The 21,710-nt window shown below is 38.0% G+C and overlaps 1 protein-coding gene across 6 annotated transcripts in view; it reads left to right on the forward strand.

Moving 5' to 3' along the window:
• PDE327 (FAD/NAD(P)-binding oxidoreductase family protein) overlaps positions 1-21,710 on the forward strand; it is a 299,756-nt gene that overhangs the window by 152,941 nt on the left and 125,105 nt on the right. For 5 of the 6 annotated variants that reach the window (XM_089820286.1, XM_089820289.1, XM_089820288.1 and 2 more), the window contains one exon: positions 20,023-20,070. The exons of the other annotated variant lie outside the window; for it this stretch is intronic. In XM_089820286.1, coding sequence (XP_089676412.1) covers positions 20,023-20,070 — 48 coding nt within the window. The remainder of the gene's footprint in view (positions 1-20,022; positions 20,071-21,710) is intronic. 6 annotated transcript variants of the gene reach the window in all.

Genomic DNA, 21,710 nt, shown 5'->3' on the forward strand with positions numbered 1-21,710 from the left:
GCCAATGTGATCTTCCTAGTAGCTCTATTGAGGTCATAGTTTTGCTGCTACTGTGGTGGTCTATAACCACGATCTCCCTTGAACCTAGCTTTATCTCTACGCTGTGCACAATATTGAGGAAGAGGAAGACATCCCTAACCTCAGGGAGTAGAGCTCTCCACTCAGCTGTGGCTACCAAAACTGACTCTTGGAACCCCACCTCTGGTGGTTCCACCTGTGCTGGTCGTTCACCTGGTATGAACTGAGGAAGTAATGGTCTATTCGTAGTAGGTGTACGATGGTGATGCCACCTAGAGGAATGAAGGGAGCGCCCAACTGAAGAATGGGATTGATGGCTGCGCTGACTACCAGCCACTGAAACTGATCTACTTCGCCCACCTCTGTGTCCACTCATCTCCAAACGCTCCAAGGTATCCTGTAATCTATCTAATGCCTGAGCGATCCTAGGCTGAGTATGAATAGGGTCCGCACCATCTCTCTCTATTCATCATCCTGATTCCTTGTGCCACCCACCTGTTCTTCTGCCATAATAGGTTCCTGGTCTATTCCAAACCCTTGCTCAAGTTGAGCTCTCCTACGCGTATAAAATCTGTGTATCTCAGCTCTTGGATGCATAGATTTGTATTCAATCCACCAACTAGTGACTACCCAGATGCTAATATGAATTATCAAAACTTTTGATCCAGTACCCAGATGCCAAAATGAATTATCAAAACTTTTTGGCTAGTACCCAGATGCTGAAATGAATTACCAAAACTTTTGCTGAAATCTATTGTGACAATTTCTCACAAATCCTATAGGCTGGCAGGATGTAAGCTCTGATACCACTAAAAGATCCCTGATGGATCTCTTTTGTTTATTTGTTGTAAATTTAATTTTTTAAATTTGTTTTCCCTGTTTATTAAAATTTTCTTGCAGAGCTAGACAGAAGTTGCAGAAGGGTTTGATTGTTTTGTATTTTTGATGATTTTCAATAAATAATAACAGAAGTACAATAACATGAACCAGTTCTGAAAATGTATTCCAAATATATTTAAAACAAAGTCACTTCAAGCAGATTTTCTTGAATATACGCCTAATAAATAACCAGATGAAGATTTATAATCATATCCAGATGAATACAACCAAGGACAAAGCCAACCTGAAGACGTGAATGAGAAATATGAGCTCAGAAAGAAGTTACGGCCAGATTCCAACTATTCAAGTGCTGCACGTGGAAAAGAATATGGCTACCAGGTGCGGCCGTACAATTGCAAAGTGCCCACACATGGATAAAATGTCCAAACCCCAGCTAAAATGCTGACTCAATACTGCTTTCCCCTGAAGAAACAATGCACAATTTTCAAGATGCTTTTGACTGCTAAGAATCCAAACCACTGTTTTGGGGGCTACGTCCCAAACAGGCAAAGCAAGTGGGTTTGGCATCCCAAATTCTGAAAGCTCAATCAGAGCCCAAAACCCAAATCACAAATGTAATATGTCAATAATGCCTTCGAACTTTGTCTTTACCTCCTTATAACCCACCAAACTTAGCTCGAACCTTAGAAGTGTCCCCATGTGGTGTTGAGTTATAAAATAATATATTTCTCATTTTTAAAGTGGTCAAGTATCTAGAAAATGACCTCTTTCTCAATAGAAAGAGATCTGTTCACCGAAATGCTCTGAGTCAAAAGAGAAATATTTAGAAAAGTTAAAGATCTTTCCAACGAGCTATTACACCATAGGATGCACATCCAAATGAGGCCAAAAACCCTTTATTACTCCAAAATGGCTAATAATTTAACCTTATTTAATTATTAAACACTAACTTAGGAAATATTAAAAATATAGCCCAAATAGCCACAAAATGCCTAACTGGCATCACAAATTATAAAATCATCCTGTCACCTGTTTGTGATTGGAGTCGAAAATCAAGGATCCACTGGCAGTCTCATCCCTAAAATCTAGGAATGCTCCTAAAATTTAGGAAACAAGCCCTATCCCTTTGAAATTGAACCCAAATAGTAATCTCATGGAGGCCCAACCCTGGGCAAGATCATACCTCCTAAAAAGTATGAACTGCCTCCTAAAAACAAGGAATGTCTCCCAACTGATCAATAACTACCAGAACATCAAGTCCCCAACTCTGAATAACCATACTGAGTCTCTATCCAACCTTGTCAGCCTACAAGACCCCATAATAAGCTGACTCACATGTCTCTGCTAGACTGAGCTAAAAGAGGGGACATGACAGGGTCCTAGAGTTCATGAAGATGCCAAGTGCCCGAAATTGGGAGTGAATTTGATCAACATCAGCAAAGACGAAAAAGTCTTGGCAATCAATTGTAAACAAGAAAAACTGTACAGCGACCCAACGGAAGAAAAGAAGAGATTGAAAGAAGCGTGGGTAGAAATCAAGAAAGCAACGTAGGCAGAGAAATCACAATTGAAGGACACTACCGTTACCTTAACGAGGAATAGCACAAAACAAAACATCATAAGGCAAATATTACAAACTGAAATACTAGTCAAGTTAAATGATCTGATTCTCACAATGCCTCAACTACAGAAAGCACTCACGAACATAGCCTTGACTGCTAAACTACTAGGAGAACATGGAAGGGAAAAGGAAAGCGGAGCAAGTGTAGCGGACCCAATGCTACTAGCCCTCACATCCGGACAACATTTGGCGGTCGTAGAGATGGGTATATTAGGAACGGTCTTTTTAGACACAATTGTGGACGGAGGTTCAAGGGTAAACGTCCTACCAGAAGATACTTGGAAGAAGTTGGGACAGCCGATGTTGTGGCCACCTACGTTCCAATTACTAACAGCGGACCAACACGGCATTAAACCTCCTAGGGTCCTGATGGCACAACCAGTGACTGTTGGAACACAATCGTTCCTACTCGACTTCGTCGTCATCCCGCTGAAGAGGAGAGGATATGACGCCATTTTGGGTCGGGGATGGCTTGTACAAGCAAGGGCTAAGCATGACTGGAAGAAGAATACACTATCAATGGAAAGCAGGGGATGACGATTCATTATTGATTTACACACATAAATGGTGGGTGAAGAAGCTGTATCATCTAATTCTGAAGAAGAGGATGTAGGAAAGAAGCGATTGAAACCCAATGAGGAAGGAGTCCTGCGGTTGGAAGGTGGATTGATGGACGATGATTTGGATTCAGTGAACGGCCTTTTCCATTGACAAATGGAGGATTATGAGCTCTTTCCGAGCTGTAATATGTTAAGGGTCAACGAAGGTGAGAAAGAAGAAAGAAATGAATGTCCAAAGGAATATAGAGAAGCGTTAGAAGGAAAGGCAGTTACGAAAAAAGTTGAAGGGAAGAACATACAGTACAAACCTAGAAAAAGGAAAGATTCCACTGTACGGTACACAATAAACGGACTGCGCAGAAAGAAAATGTTATGTCGAACCACAGATATAGTAGAAAGGTGCTGGAAGCATGGAAAACACATCATATGGTCTACACAGGAAACAAAGAGGAAGGGTTTAATAAAAGCTTCAGTAGTACGTAGTGAAGGTTTTAAAATCAAGAATACAATTATTGACGGCAAGGAGTGGTAGCCGATACAATTCATGGTACTGAGTTTCGAGAACAAACTGGGTGATATGGAAAACCTAAGGGAGAGATCATGTAACTTAAATAAACTTGATGAGTGACGATTGCAGGCACAATGGGCCATGGAGGTGACACAGAACAGGCACAAAGCGTGGCATGATAAACACCTAAAGCTAAACAAGTTTCAACTGGGACAACTGATGTTGAAGTATAGTGGATGGAACAAAATCAAACTAGGGAAGTTTAAAGTCAAATGGGTCAGACCATACCAAATCTTGGAAGTAGGCGATAACGGAGCAATAAAGGTATGGACATTGGATAGGAAAGAAATTCCATAAGTGGTGAATAGTTCCAAGTTAAAAATATATTATGCGAGAACTGTTCCCCCATCGACGAATAATGAAGAGCAGCAGTACAAAAAAAGAAAAAAAAAAAGAAAAAAAAGAAAATTGAAAAAAAAAAAGAGAGAAGTGATAAAAGCACTGTACGGCCCCCAAGCACATTCACTACGGTTCCTTCTTTGCATCCCAACACCGTACGACAACTTGATGAAACTGTACATTGTACGACAAATTGATGAAACATACACCGTACGTCAAGGCAGAGACACCATTCTATACGGACACCATAAAATCGTACGAGTATAGTAAAATAGCGTACGGTGTTTTAAAAGGAGCTGGTAACATTGACACCGTATGGAATCCAACAGACCGTACGCCAGAGAGAATAGGAAAACACCGTACGTTTGGAACAGGGATATTGTAGAACTGTACGAATATCTCAAAAGGCCGTATGGGCACCAGAGAATATGTATGGACATTATACAAACCATACAGAGACATAGTAAAGACCATACGAAAGCTATACAACCATACAAAGGTACCGTACAAAGACTCCAAAAAACAATATCGTACGACAAATGCAGAGGTACCGTATGATGACTCCAGAGAAACAATACTGTACGACAAATATAGGATAGACCATGCATCAATAAGTCATAGATTAGCAGAGAGCATTGCACACGACAAAGCAGTATATAGTACGTAGAGGAACCGTATGACTTACAGGTAAGCAGCAAAATAGAGGAAGGAGCACAAAAAAAAAATGACGACAGATCGAAAATGTTCAGAATGAATAACGCATGATGCCCAAGGGAAGGGAAAGACATAAATAGGTAGAAAACGCAAATGGTTAGCTAAAAGAGTATGGGATCAGAAGAAAATCACAAAAATGGTGTGTTCCATGGACTTTTGTGTGGGTTGCCCCCTAGACCCCCAGTCACTTTAGTTATTAGTTGTGGGAAGTATGACCAATTGATGAGACCTGGAGCTGCTGCAGGCATGGAGTGTCTGTGTATGAGAGGTGGAGAGAACAACAGAGCAAGCCTTTCAGGAGGGGTGATACGTTTTGAGGCACTTGGAGTAGGTGTTGGACGTGAAGCTATCTTGGTGGATGCTTAGAGAGCTCGGGAGGAGCTGATCATCCAGTTGAAGGTAGTACAACGACACTTGGCTAAGTGTACCCCGGAGTTGGAAGCAGAGAAAGCAGCACGGGTAGCTATCAAGGTCAGCTTGACTAAGGAGACAGTGTGTTTTGGAGATTAGTTTGGTGCAGGCACGGGACGAATGTGAAAGTGGTGTGACAGAAACATATCTATCTTGTTATAGTTAGTTAGTTAATGTATCCTGTTTTGTTGTTCTGTCTTGGATATTTTGTAATTGTTGTCCGAAGACGACTTTTCTTTTTGGCGGGGATGATGTTGTCGGTAGAGTTATAAAGTAGCCAATGGGTAGATTAGCATCCGAAAGAATGCGTGATGGTTGAGGCACCCCTTCAGAATGTTATATGTACACCGTCTGGAATGGACTTTGGATCATTGTGGTAATCATCATTGTAAGCAATTATATCATTGGGAGCACTATGTAATCTCTTCGGCATATATGTGAATAATAAAATGAGTATTGCTGTGTTACATGTTCTTGTCTATTGTCTGTATGCATTAAACTATTTACCCCATACGGTAAACAAATCTAATTTTGCAACTGAATAACTATTTACTTTAATGTTGTTTTGAATTTCCCCTTGAAACTGCTCAGAGAGGCACCGGCATAAAAATGCTCATTTGGCCAAGCCTAAAAAGGATATCAAATGCCTCCTTTCAGCTACCAGTTGTCTTGCCTTGATATCTTCCAGCTAATTGATTTATTCCATTCACAATGAACTCAACCTGCTTAAAGGATTGGCCACACAGTCAATAAATTCCCACCAACTTAAAAAGGCTCAGCAGTGATGGTCGCAATTGCATTTCCAAAGACTACCAAGGTGCCACAAACAGCCTCATGCAAAACCAAGGAAAAACTCCATGCTCGCAAAGAGAACATAATTTACATAAAAAATCACACATCACAATGACAAATTGACCAGCTTCAATTAAAACTTAGTCCCACAAGCAAGCATAAGGATTCTGTAAATTAAGCCTACATGACCTCCAATGGATCCAAAACCCAAGCCAAAAAATAAGTTTATTTGTCTGCTTGTCCTTTACACATCGTTTTATCTTCGCATCAGCCATAAAAAAGTCTCCCCCCAAAACAATCTCCACCTCTCCACAAAATCTAAGAAATCAACTTTAGTCCAAGCAGTTCTCAAAACAGACAGGTTAATGAAGTAAATAATGACTTTGTAATTTGACAGGCCCAGCTAGATATTTTTCCCAAGATATGACCTTTTCAGTGTTCACATTAAAAAAACTGCAACCTATCTCCTCTTTGATAGTGCCAAGGTTTCCAAACTCCAGTAATGGTAAAACTTGCCATGGCTTCTCTTATTTTTTGTTTGTTCTCTGTTTGTATTCTTGTGCCTTGTCTTATATGACAGGATCCAAAGCTTTAATATTAGCAATCTGAAAATTGGATCCTTATCTTCTAATGCCACATTTAATCAATTTCAATGCTGGTAAAGAAGGGCAAGACTGGGAATATAAACCCAACAATATGCAATCATAATATTTATGGTTTAACTGAATCAAACAACTTCTTTGGATTTGAAACTGCAAACACCTAATCTTTGAATGCACTGTGAAATACTTGTAACTTATGTCAAACATTACTAGCCAGAGTAGATCTTTCACTATTGTAGCTAGTTTTCTTCAAGAGGGATTTCATCCTTAGGAAGGCTGAGATCTACCAAGTCCAAATTTTTAAAATCACACAGGATTTTCTTAAAGAGCAATATCAGAATTACTAATCTTAGAGTATTCAAATGAGCTTCAAAAAGCCCTTTTATAACTTCTCCAAGCCCAGCACTCTGATTAGTATTTTACACTTTTTAATTTAATTTTAAATTCGGCTTATGTCTTCCTGTGTTGGCAGCCACTTCTAAAAAACACGTGTGATAACTCCCTAGGTGCAAAAGTGAAATTACTTATTAAATTAAATAACCTCAATATAAATGTGTTGGCAAAAATTTTTGTACGTCACTAACTACAACTTATCCCTAGGTGCAAAAGTGAAATTACTTATTAAATTAAATAACCTCAATATAAATGTGTTTGCTAAAATTTTTGTACGTCACTAACTATGACTTACAAAATTGTGACTTTAGACAACATTTCATGAGATTTCTCTCTCCTCTCAGCAATAGGGGAGGCTCCCTTCTTATCATAGGTGGCTTCAATAGGAACTTAACTGAAATTACAAAAATGATGGTTCTTTTGATCAATTTCTCTTTTTTCAGGAATGATTTGAATACAACTCTAACTTTCCAACTTAACAAACAATGCCTTATTGCTATGATAATACTGCTGACCTTGGAATTAATTTAAGAACAACATCAGGGGCAGTAGTTTGCTTTTTATATTTTGTGAAACAAAAATAGGAACCCAAAGTCTTTTGCACTTGTCTTGAATGAAGGTTTAAGCAAAATAACTAGTAAGGCACAAATTCCGTTATAGGATACCCTCAAATTTAATAACAACACTTACAATTGAAACCCAAAGTCTTCAACACTAAGTGATTACAGTCACTACTATCTATTGCAATTTGCCCTCCTGTAGCACAAAGTCTTCAAAAGTTCAAATTGGCTCTGAATGCAGTAGGCAGCTCAAAGTTTGCATGATTAAATTCAAATCCCTTTTGATCAAAGCTCCAAAACTCACAATCAATATTCAGAAAATGTTGTCACATAACAACTTGAATCAACACAAAGTTTGAAAGTAAGTTACCTCTTTTATTGAAAGCAATCTAATTTATATCCAAGCACAAAGTTTTAGAGTGCACAATACAAATTGGCAGAATTTTCTTGCCTTGCCAAAAGATGATTATTTACAATGAGCTCCCTCCTTTATATAGGAAAATAGGAGAGAAAAAGGTGGAGGGAAAAATGGAACGACCTCAACTGCCTTGACTTATCTCTAACTAACTACTTTGACTTTATTCATAGTTGCATGCTTAATACAATTGCAACTTGATTACATGTTACAAATTTGCACGTGATACTATCACGTGCAATTACATCCTGTTTTTCCATCACATGTAACATGTCAATTACAAATAATATTCTAAGAGTCTTACAAGACAAATTCTATCACTTCAAATTGTCTTCATGCTACTACAAGATGCCCGATATTCTACGATTGTTGTGCTTATGTTTGGTGGAAGCATTTTGAATTGGAGTATGAATATGCATCCTTGATTGTTTCATCGAGTGTTCATTGACCAACTTGAAAGCACTTTATACTTGTAATCATTCTTTCACCTCCTTGTAGGCTCCATCATGTGATCACTCTTGCTTCGCCTTCCTCTTTATTCTTTGCATTTTGGGGTTATGCATGTTGTCGTTATTGAGTTTCCAGAAAAAGCCATTGTATGTTCCTTCAAGCATGGATGGCTCCATTTCTCACTTTTGATGTGTAAAACCATGGATTTGGGCAAAGTATGAATAGGGAAAGTGTTTGGGATCATTGCGGACAGCAAATGAGCAAATGGGATAAGCTCATAATGACTCAAAAATGAGTAGAAAAATTAAAAACGGGTTTTTTGGAATGGATTGCGTATACGAACAGCGAGTTTTAAAATGTACAAATGAGGAGTGAAGTGTAATGACATGGAAACATAGCATGCTTTAATAGGTGTATGTCATACTATGTATTAGGCAAGCATGTGGGAAATTCTTCCTCATCCATAGGGCAGCCATATGGAGGTTCATGGAATGTGTATTGGTGGGATTTATACTTGCATTCACATGAAGGGAAAATAGGGACTTGCTTCCATATTAGAATGAGATTTTATCCTCAACTGCATATGCAAGTAAATGGGACCTTGCATATGCAACTTGAAGAAGAAGACAAAAGAAGAAGAGACAACATATATACCAAAACATGAAAATCTGAAAATGGAAATGATGAGTCTTGCATACACAACACAACAAATATATACAACAAAACCTTGAGAAAAATAACAAGGAATCATACCTTTTTCTCAAGAGGCAAGAGATGAAGTCTTTTTTAAGCACTTGTGAAAAATCTGAAAATGCAATCAAAGAGATATCTTTGATTTATATAGATTGCAAGATGAAGTGTTAAATAGACTTCAAATCTTGATTCAATCCTTGCAAGAGATGAGTCAAAATTCATAGCTTGCCAAGTGTAAGAAGTTACAACAAAAAATTGCATCATTTTACCAACTGTTTGACCAAGCAATGTGCAACATGCAAAGAATTTGGAAAATGACGTCCAAAGGACATCAAGTGATTTAAAAGACTTGAATGCAAGCTAGGAAGGATGAGCAATGCTTTCAAACTTACCTTGATCCAAACACTTGCTGTTTTAATGTTGCAAATTGCTCAAAAATCAGATGTTTTTGAGTAAAAACGTGCCCTGGATAGGTTGAAAATTGAAGAAAACACTCAACAAATTCTCTTTTTGAGTATCCCAATGTGTTCTTTGGGTGATTTTAGGCAAAAACGACCCTTAGATCATAAAAAATTACCAAGAAATGCTCAAGATATGAGCATTTGAAGGCTGGAATACCCGTTTTTGGATAAATTCTCCCCAAAAGGTGAAGTTTTGAGAGCCAAAAGCATGTGTTTTTGGGCTAAAAATCAGCACTTTTGGGTGTTTGATCAAAAAGTCTCATATTATGAAGTAGAAACACACTTTTTGGTTGCATTTGCATGTGAAAAATGTGCCCAAAAACCCTCCAAATGCAGGCTGCAAGTTAAAAACGGGATTTCTTTATGCAAATGCATATATTATAATGCATTTAATGTGCTCCAAAATCACCATTTTGCCTTATAAAGTTTTAAAAGTTACTTAGGCGGACTTTTGGAAAGCAAATACACATTTTAATACACATTTTAATACTCATGCAACTACTTGTAAAATTGCCACCATGAGCTTTTAGTGAATAACTTAGTGCAAGACACACTTTTGGAGACCATTTACATGTTTTTGAAATAGATCCAATTGGGCGAAAAATTGCCACTTTGCCTTGGTGGGGTTTTAAAACATGAAAACACATTTTAAAATGCATATAGCTTGGTCAAAAAATGCCACCTTGACTTAAGTGAAATGGATTTTTAAATATTACATACACATGCATTTGGGTCCAAAATTGCCACCTAGTGCATTTACATGTTTTTGAAATAAAAAGTGACCAAAAACAAGGGGGTCGACCCTTACAACAAAAATGCTGGTGCCAGCACATTACCAGCAGATACCCATAGAGAACATTATTGGAGTAAAAACATACAAGAGTTCCACATAACCCGAATAAAACTATGCATGTAACATAACCAGCAAACTACTATTAACCAAACTAGTTAAACTTAATAGAAGTCTAAAAAGTTTGCTATACTACTAAAGTTCATCATAAAAAACTATTGGCACAACTAGGCCAACACAAGTTTGAGCAACAGTTGGATACCAGCAAAACCAGTAGTAGCAAATTAACATAAAAAAACTTGGATCCGAGGATCCCTTAAACCTAAGAAACATTATTCTCAGTTTTTTCCTTTCCCTTCGCAGCCAGCAGAATCCGAGCCCAATCATCCGCAAAGAATTTAAAGAGGAGCTTATGATCCTCCATATCCATTCCAACTTCTTCCTTCTCCTGTGCTAGCAGTTGTAGGGTGGTGGCAGCGGCGTGGGTGACCTTTAGGGAAAATTTAGAGGTGTAGAACCCTTCTAATGTTTTAACGCTCTTTTCTAATTTGGCATACACCTCCAATTGCTCCTCAGTCTCCTCTTTATTTTGCGTTCCCATCTTTTTGGCTTCCTCTTTAGCTTTTTCAACCTAGTTATCCTGCAAAACCCTTAGGTTAGTAAAAACCTTAGATTTATCCTTGATCGGGGAGGAAATAGTAGTGGGGGAGGTGTCCACTTTGCTACTGTCTTCATAGAAGGTAATGGGTTGAAGGGTGAAGTCGGCCGAAACATGGGTAGTCTCCATGGTAGCAACATTACCAGCCAAAACCTGGGTATTATCAGCCGAGAATTGGGCATTGTCAACAGAATTGTCGGCCGAGTTAACACTTTTTTCAACCTCCTCCTTCCCTTTTCCTCTCTTGGAATCAAAGTTATCCTCCTCCTCCCTCTCCTCTTCATTATTATTAGAGCTCTGCTCTTCCACTTCCTCCACCCTAACTCTGTTAGATTTTTGCTTGTACCTTGCCTAGGATTGGGCAATTCTTCCAGATCTTCTCCTGGCCTTTTCCCCCCCTTCCTCCTCCGAGTCCTCTTCCACCTCCATAGGTTTTTCCATCTTAATCCTTTTACTACCCTTATGTTTTGCAACCGTATCAGGTTTCTTCTTTTTCTTATTTTCACGGCTAGGGGAAGGTCGAGGGGTATGAATTCTAGTACTAGTACTGGTACTCAAGGGAGAATTTTGTCAGTGGTGCTGGTTATCAACCACCACCACCCTAGGTGGGCATAGGGCAAGGTGGAATTGATACAGGCAAAAGATTAAGCCTTGGTGGATGATGGTGAAATTATGCCCTTTATTCCTCTTCTTCCTAACATCACTGACCATATCCTCTAGAGAATGTAGCAGAAAAAATGGAATAGAAATAAAATCCCTATTTCTAAAATGATTCAATAAGGGAAAATTGTAGTAGTAGCACACACTGAACCTGCCCTCCAACGTAAGATATTTCATGAGTACTAGGCAAACATCATCCCATGGAGCTGGTAGCTTATCCCTCTTAAAACCTCCTCTATAGCGCACTGGTTCTTCATTCTCCGCAAAAAAATTGCTCAGACTAGCCTCGTCAGCCGTTTTGGTGACCTTTCTCCATTTTTTCCCCTTCATTGAGAGACCAGTAGCCATGGCAATTACTTCCTCATTAACTTGAAAAGTAATTCCATTAATGGTGACCTTGCGGTTGTTCCACCCATCGATGAACTGGAGGGCATAATTCTCTGTCATACCTTGCCATCGACTGCATGTAAGGCAGAAAACCCCCCTCTTTTAAGAGGAACCAAGTGGCCATTCTATCTTTGAAGTTCTCCATTTTCGTGGGCTCTAGCCTATTCAAATTCCGCCCATGTCTATCCCGCCAATGTCCCTTTCCCCCACCTCAGTGATTCACGTATGAACCTCCTTGTCTGCGAAAACATTGCAAATACTATAAATTCTGAGTCTCTCAACAATGAGTGAAAAAGTTTTGCAATCCCGTGCTTGATAAGCCTCAAAATCCCATGCGAATTCATTATGGAAATCGTGCTTGTATAGTATCATAATTTTAACACCCCGAAAATCTCTGATAATCTGAAAAATGATATCATTTGTACTTTCAAATGGGAAGTAATTTGAATTTCGCAATAGGTTACCATAATGGTGAAATGACACTCTTCTTAATTTGCATTCATTCATCTTTCTGTTTGTACGGCCACGTCTTCTCCTCATTTCCCTAAAACCTTTATTAAATTTAGCGCACTTTGACTCTCCGAGGAAAAAATTGCCAAAATTGGCCCCAACTTTAAATTTAATAGTCATAATTAAATGATACTCCCCCCTCTTTCCTTGCGTATCAAGGACTTAATATCTTCGTTTAAATTTTCCATATTCCTCCATCACGTGACTGCCGTTAATTTAAACCCCATGGCAGCCGTCGCGTCAGCCACCTTATTTCCTTCCTTGTAGATGTGCTGCAGGTGGACCTTTTCCATCCTTTCTAAAATATGCCGGATGTCCATAATCATAGTCTGAATATTCCATCCTAGTTGGGACACATCATTAACCAAATCAATAATTAATTTGGAGTCCCCCTCTATGGTTATTTCTTTAAGTTGCATTTCACTAATCAGCTGAAGACCCCATAACAAAGCCATTGCCTCAGCCAGATTATTACTTCCACTCCCCACGTTACCTGCATAGACTAACAACGCATCACCATTCCCATCCCGCAACACTCCACCGGCCGCTCCTATACCTCCTCTAGCAGCACCATCGAAATTTAGTTTAAATTCTATAAGGGTAGGTGGTTTCCGTCTCGTTTGCTGTCTCCTTAACATTTTTGAGTTATTAAAATGGTAAAAATCCTCATGAACGCCCCATTTTGCAGCAATTTGACCTTCTTGCCTGCCTGGTTCTTTCTTTGGCATCTTACATTTAGCAACCCTGATATTTTCCTTCAGCAATTTCTCCATTATTCCAAAAACCACCTCCGTCGGTTTTTCCTCCTCCCAAAATACTCTGTTATTCATTTCTTTCCATATATGCCAGCAAAGATATGGTGGAACAATTTTCCATAGAAAGACTAGTTTTGGGTGATAAAAGGGGCAGTACCAGTTCTCCACAAACTGCCATAGGTTGTCCCTCATAACCCAGTCCGAACCAAATCTCTCCCACACCATAGCCCATATCATTAAGCTATACTGACATTCAAGGAATAGGTGGGAAATACTCTCCTCCTTTTCCCTGCAGAGATAGCAACGGTTTGTTATATAAAAACGCCTTCTTTTCAGATTGTCTATGGTTAAAATTTTGCCATGCTGAACTGTCCACTAGAAAAAAATGATTTTAGGGAGGAGGTTACTAATCTAAACATTACTCCACAATGGTGGACAGAGATCCTTGCTAAAGAGGTGTTTCTAAGCTGATTTGACTGTGAAGTTACCACTGGAAGTTAAGTCCCAGACTGTAGTATCCTCCTGGATCATAATAGGGGGTCTTTGTGTTCTTATCAACTCTTCCAACTCCTTGATAAGCTGAATATCCTCCTGAGAGTAAGTATCTTTATACAATTTCTTCCACTTCCTCCCGTGATCAATATAGTCCTCCACCTTCCTTCCTATTTCTACATTAAGTAGCTCCATTAGTCTTTTGAATTTGCTGAAAACCAGCGGTTTCCCTCCCAACCAATTGTCTTCCCAGAATCTGATGCTATGATCATTCCCCACTGTCCACCTTGTCCCTTCCCTCAATAAGCCTCTACTCTTAACTATATTCATCCAGATTTTGGAGCCTGCTGGGAGGTCATTATTGAAAAGATTCCAATTGAAGAGGGAATTTGATAGATATTTAGCTTTCATAATATTACCCCAGTCGGTATTATCTTCTCCCAATCTCCAGCCAATCTTTGTAAGGAGAGCCTTATTAAGGTCATGCAGTCTTCTTACTCCCAATCCCCCTTTCTCCTTTGGCCTACACACCTCTTCCCAATTGACCAAGCTCAATTTATTTTTCTCCTTTGTTCCTGACCAGAGGAAGTTCCTTTGTATTCTCTCAATCCTATTAGCCATATTTTGATTGATTTTGAAAAGGGAGAGGAAGTAAATAGGAATACCTTGGAGGGCTACTGAGAGCAATTGTAATTTGCCAGCATTGCTTAGGATCTTCCCTTTCCAGCCAGCAAGTTTCTTTTGAATTCTCTCCACTATAGTATTCCAGAATTGATTAGTCACCTTCTTAGTGGTTCGCGGTAGGCCAAGATAAGTGTTTGGAAGGTTGGCAGACTGACAACCCAAAATGTTCCTTATCCTCCTTTGTAATGGGGCGTCAGTATTAAAGAAATAAATCTTACTCTTGTGGTAATTAACTTGCTGACCTGAACTTTCTTCATAATTACATAGAATAGTTTTCCAAGCTTTAGCTTCCATAACTGAAGATTCTCCAAAAAGGAATGTGTCATGTACAAATTGCTATATAACTTCAGGATCAGCAATAGTGGAAGGCTTAACCCCTTTGACACAACCAGCATCAACTAGTTTAGAGAAAGACCTCCCTAGAACTTCTCCCACCATGATGAAAAGGTAGGGAGAAAGTGGGTCACCTTGTGTTAGACCTTTCTCCGCTCCAAAATTGCCCCAGGGGGAACCATTTAGAAGAACAAAATACTGAAGCAAACAAACCATCATCTTAATCAAATTTATAACCTTGTTATTAAACCCCACTCTCGCAAGCACATCATAGAGGAAATCCCACTTGACCTTGTCATAAGTCTTGGAAATATCCAATTTGAAAGCCATACCAGGTCTTTTGTTTCTTTCCATTGAATGAATAACCTCATGTGTGGTTATTGCCGCATCTAGAATTTGTCTTTCCGGAACAAATCCTTTTTGTAGAATGCCAATAATTCTTTCCAAAAAAGGCTTTATTCTATTAACCAGGACTTTAGCAAATATCTTATAAACAGTATTACATAGACTTATAGGTCTAAAATCCAGCTGACACAAAGGTGTCAGAATTTTAGGGACTAGAGCAATAAAAGTCTTGTTGATCCTCTTTAGCATCTTCCCAATTCTGAAAAAATCCCTAGTAGCCCATACCAGTTCAGATTTAACAACCTCTGGAAAAAGGTTGGAGGAAAACCATCCGAACTTGGGGCCTTATAAGCTTTCATTGAAAACACCACACATCTCACCTCCTCCTCTGTGATGTTTCCTAGAATGTGATTGTTTTCCTCCATACCCAGCACCTGAGGTATTGTATTAATCGAGCTTCTTCTGATCACCGGATTTCCTACTTTATTGTCCTTGGTGTAAGTCTTGCTAAAGTATTCCACCACATGTCTTCCCATTTCCTCCTGATCCTTATAAATCCTTCCCCCTTCCCCATCCAACCTTTTAATTGTGTTTCTTCTTTTATGGTTAGAGGCTGACCTGTGGAAGAAATTAGTGTTTTTATCACCCTCTGTTAGCCATTGAACTCTTGATCTTTGTTTCCAAAAAATTTCCTCCCTCAAAATAATCTCCTTTTTTCTATATTCCTCTTCCTCATGGGTAGCACGGTCTAGCTTAATTCCTTCAGCAATCTTCCCTTGGAGTTTTTTGAGTTTTTCCTCCACTTCACCTTTAACTTTAAATAGATCTCCAAAAGAGCTTTTAGCCCAGCCCTTAGCATTTCTCCTTATGTTATCAAGTTTTTGGGTCAGTCTGTACGTTGTAGTACCATCTATCCTTATATTCCACCATTCTTGAATTCTATCTTTGAATTCTGGATGAGACTGCCACATTATCTCATATCTGAAAGGTTTCGGCCCACTTTTAATACCATCCTCCCACTGAGAGATTAAGGGGGATTGATCTAAAGCAGTTCTAGTGAGGTTCTCCAACAGGGAATTACTAAGTCAATTCTAGTTCCCTGTCACCATTAGCCTGTCCAGTCTAACTTGGATAAGGTCCCTCCCCTTTCTATTATTGGTCCAAGTATAAGGATTCCCTCTCAGTTCCACATCAATAAAGTCCATTCTGCTCATAAAATCATTTAGATCTTGTAAACTTTCAAGACAGTCGCTGTTACGTCCTAATTTCTCTGAATGGTATAGGGGGGGTATTAAAGTCACCCATACACATCAATTGCTTATCCTTCATTGTTTCTAAAATCCTTACCAGTTTATCATACGTTTCCTTCCTCCCTACCTTGCTATTAGAAGCATAGATATTGATAAGCCCCCAACGTTGAATACTAGTTTGAAAATCAGTTATTATGAAATTTCTATCTTTCCAAACGTCAATTCCTATCATAGAGTTCGGGTTCCACAGAGTAGCAATACCCCCCGAGGCTCCATCAGCATCCATATGCATGTAAGTAGCACCCAGCCAAACATGACTAACAACTTTATTAAAATTTGCACTAGACATTTTAGTTTCTTGTATTAAAACACCGTCAACTTTTTCCTAAAATATGCACTGTTTTAGAGCATATTGCTTTTGGGGATTATTTAAGCCCCTTAAATTCCAAGAGAGGAATTTCATTTCTTACCTCTAGTTATGGTCTCCAGTGTAAGTTGCTTACCACTGACCAAATCCCTTGCTGCTTGTTTTGTCCTGGTTGCTCTGTTAGACGGTCTTCCAGCTATCCCACAAGCCCCCACATCTGGTTTTCTTCCCCCCCTTCTCTTCTTTTTTTGAACCTCCCATTCCCCAGTATCCCCCTCCTGTGGTGAGGTAGGGATAAGCTCCTTTTCAGTCTTATCAATGCTTGCCATAACTTTAGTTGCAATCTCCTTTGGGGAGGCTTTAACCATCTTTAAAGGAGTACAAACTCTCTCTTGAGTATCACATTCCGTTGCCATAAGTTCCTGCTGGTTGGCCCCTCCCAGTTTTGCTGGGGAGCAAGAAAGAGGGTGGCAGACCTCTATTTCGCCATCCTCCAACAAATCTCCTTCCTTAAGTCCCCCCATGGGTGAAGCCCAAAGCAGAGAAGATTGTGAGGATTGTGCTTGATGCTAGCTTTGAAAAGCTATTGGAGGAGACCCTCAAAGTAAGTTTTCGAGTCTTCATTGATGATTTAGTATTTAATTTTGAAATATTTTCATTGGCTGATTTTTGTATGTTTTATTATCTCTAGGTGTTAGAACCGTTGGTGAAGGTTCTACGAATTTTGGATGGGTATAAAAACCCCAGCGGATTTTTATATGAGGCCATGGTTAGGGCAAAAGAGGCCATTCAACACTTATATAGGTTAAATGAGACCAAATATAGATCCATATGGAACATCATTTATCGTAGGTGGAACTAGCAATTCCACCAACATATTCATGCAGTTGGCTACTTCTTGAACCCCAAGTATTATTTCTCCAACACTATTAAAGCAGATGCAAAGGTTCAAATTAGCTTGGACACATGTATTCGAAGGTTGGTTGCTGATAGGAACCTCCAAGACCTCATACTTGATGAGCTGCAGAGCTACAAGAGGGAAGAGGGGCCGTTGTTTTCTTCTTCTGGTTGCAAATGTAGGCGATGCACCTTGTAGCCAGGTAAGAAAAACACGTGTTTAGTTCTATCATACCATTTATTTCGCTCGTGAAGTTTATTGGAAGTTTTACCACATCATAAATGGTTTTTTTAATCCTTGCAGATCTGTGGTAGGAAGATTATGGTGCCACAACACCTAATCTTCAACGGCTTGCCATCTGAATTTTATCATAGCCTTGTAGTGCTTCTAGCTGCGAGAGAAACTGGAGTACTTTTCAAAACATACACACAAAGAAACATAATAGGTTGACTCAAAAGTGCCTGAATGACTTAGTTTATGTAAAGTACAACCTTCTCTTGCACAAGAAGAAGGTGAAAGGGCAAGCTTCATATGAAGCACTAGACTTGGATGACATTGATCCATATTCAACCGATTGGATTACTCCTCTTGATGGTGAGGATGCAGATGTTGGTGAACCTTTATTGACAGATGAGCATCTAGCTGAGTTTAAGAGAGAAGTAGATGAGTGGGATGCAGATGTGGCAACACGTGAGGAGGAAAATGAGCTTGCTCATCCATCAGACGCTTTCGTCGAGCGTGAGCCACCTATTAGGGCACTTGTTGAGGATGTTGCCACAACAACTACTTCAACACCACCCACCCAACAACTACTATCCCTTTTGAGTTTTACTTGTAGACGCAATTTATGATTGCTACTTTCAGTTTTTATTGATACCGAAACTTGAACTTAATATGTTTTCAGAAGTAGTAGTTTCATAGAGTTTGGCTTCTATGTATTGAACTTATTTATATTCAAAATCTTAGATTTCCTACTTGTTTTTTGGTATATGATTCTAGCAGTATGTTAATCTACTAAGTTCCTCTTGTTATGAATTACTATTTAACTTAAAACTTTGAACGATATATGGTGAATATCTCAAATTATTATATATTCTACAAATTTGGTGTGTGTGTATGTGTTTTAAAAAATATTTTAAGAATATTTAATATTTTCAAATGTTCGATAAAAGTGCCGATTTATTGTAGAATTATTCGCCTTGTTTTTGCCGATTCCGAGTATTTCAAAATTTTTGGGCCGGCTGAGATATTGCTGATATCGAATTTCTAAACTATAACTTTGAGCTATCTAAAAATAGGTATGGATAGCTTGCCCAACCTTCATTCTAAGTCTTGCCTATGGGCTTTTATCTCATTCGCAGGTCTATTTCTTAGCTTTAATTGACAAAAATCTATAAGAACCATTGCTTCATGAATTTATTGTAATATCCCTATTTCCAAGCTTTCTAGTAGTGCAACTGTTACATTGTTACCGACCTTTTTGGTTTATGTCAACTTGATCAGAGGGCTAATATGATATCACTAGTGAGCTCAAATGATCTAGAAGAGTCATGATGCTTTCAGATGTTATTTTTGGGTTCTGAGATTCTTGGAGGGAGCATCCATATTTAGTGTCATCCAATCTAGCTCGTTTATCATCTTTCATAATCATGATCATCCCTACATAGTCAAATTTCAATTCTGATGCTTTTTAACTATTGTTGCTACTTGTGTGCAATTTAGAGCAATATCTATATAATTTCACCAAGGTTGTTTTTTTAGTTAAAATAATTTATTGGACACCTTAGTGTGAAAGTTTGTTCAAAAGAGAACAAAAATATTTAAATGATAAGATGATCAGAACTTAGAAGTGACTTTAAGTTCTGAGAATGTTTAAATTTAAAATGAATCACTTTGTGGAGTTAGAAAGGCCTAATAAATTTGAAGTGATTTAAATATAGTTTTTGGAAAGTTCTCTAAAAAGCTTATTAGAATGATGTGAATTCCAGCAAGAATATATATTTTTAATGCTTCTGCTAGAACTTCTTTTAGCTTAGACTAATATTGCATTGACAAGTCTGAGATAAGTCAAGCCAAATCTGGGTATTATGGCCTAGTAATGTTTCATTTTGACGTAAAATCTTATGCTTTTGTAAAGCATCTTTTGTGTCCATTAATATAGCCCTGTTAATTTATTAATAATACACTAGTAAGACGTTTGTCTCCGAGGAGTATGGAACCACATTCAATGGTTTATTTTTAGATTGGCTGCTTTATTCTTTGTTTTGAAAAAACCAGCTTTTCACTTATTGGAAATTTGAAGAGACCATTATAGGTATTTCTTTTATATATAGTGACAATCGTGCTGTCCCTTGTGTGTTTGGTATATCCTTTTCTGCTTTAAGATTCTCTTATTCCAGTTTTAATTCTCTGTCCTTACATTCTGAAAACAGATTATTTTTGTTTTGTTGAATCAGGTTGGGTTCCGAATTGAACATCCACAGGATTTAATAAATAACCTCCAGGTGTATGATTAAGAAGTTGCTTTTACTTTCTTGGTAGATTGTCTCATTTAGCAATTCCTTTGTTTTTCTTTCACATTAACAGAATGAGCTTCTCTTTCAGGTGAATGATGGGTAAATCTGAGACAGGCTCTGTCTAGAAATTTATCATCAAATATAAAAGATATCTAGGATGATTTAATATAATTTCTTTAATTTATGTGAGGGTTTATGAACTTCATTTGACCAACTGGCCAACAGAGCAGTCATTCATCTTATTTAGCAAATACTTTATTCATTTGATCTCATTAAGTATCAAGGGTAATCATGGAGATATTTCTTGTATTTTACTTCTCTTTATGCACATGTAAGAATAAGAAGTGGCAAATTAATAGTTAGATCAGTTGGACAATTTTCAATTTATTGAATGATGTGTTGCTTGGTAAAGAGTCTTTCTATTTTACTTGTCCTTTACCATGTGCTTTTCTGGAGTAATCTGTATATCCAAACCTTCTACATAGTATAACTATGTGTGCCGATAGTTCTCCATTATGATGAGTTGTAAATCAAATTAGTCAACACAAATTAATTTTAGCGATACTCAAAAGAGTGAATGGCAATAGCAAGCCTGGACAGAAAGATTAGCAACAGTAAAAATTCCCAAACAGATACTAAACATATATGCAATATGAAAACTAATATCAGGTAGAGAGATTCTAGCTTCCAAAATTGTTCTGTGCCCATGAAGCATATTCTTTTGATTCAAAGTCTAATTCATTAGCTTGTTTAACAGTGACCTACATTGGTTAAGTTTTTCTAAAGTAGAAACATGTCTAGGATAGTATGACTAAAAGCCTTCTCAGTTCTACTGGTGTTCTGAAGTTTTTTAGATAAACATTTTTGGGGCTCCAGCCCTTTAACTAAAAGCGTACATAAAAACAAAGCAACAAAGCTTTCTAATCCAAATGAACATAGGCTGCAATAATTTGTGATTTTATTAAAGCAGACCTGGTGGCAAATTTTTCCCCAATTTTTGTCAAAAAAATTGTTGACATTTTGCTGTTTAAATCTTGTTTAGTTGTGTTCGGAACCAGAAAAATCACATAACTTTCCTGCTTGCAAACCTATGAAACCCTGAAAATGACCAAAAATAATTTCAAAATGCCAACGCACTTGTCATAGGATGCAACAAATAATTTTGCAGTTTAAAAACATGATTTTGTAAAAATAAAAGAGAATTTGGCAATCGACTCTCCACAGAGCCTTGTTTACCCACTGCAATTGAGTTGAGGCTGTCTGCAACAGAATGTGTGCAGCAAGGTTTCAATCCTATTTGCAACTGTCACACCTTAAACTTTTCAAAAAAATAGAATGCTTTAAAAAAATTTATAGTCAAATTATAAAACTATGATAATATTATTATAATTATATAATAAAATCATTGATATTATAGTGATCATATATTATATGATATTGTAATGTAATTATAATTGTATTATTATTTTTAGATAAATGTCTTGAAATTTTTTTAACATAACTAGTTATGCTGGCACAATACACTCTTCAGCTCCATGTGGAATAATTTTGACTTGGAGCTATGAACTAGTGAGCCTACAAACGGAGGACCTCATTCCCAGAACCCCACAAAGAAAAAACATTGCTAG

This window comes from Cupressus sempervirens, chromosome 3, assembly GCF_028749045.1.
Source record: "Cupressus sempervirens isolate cs-2001-9-10 chromosome 3, ASM2874904v1, whole genome shotgun sequence".
NCBI classification, from domain to species: Eukaryota; Viridiplantae; Streptophyta; class Pinopsida; order Cupressales; family Cupressaceae; genus Cupressus; species Cupressus sempervirens.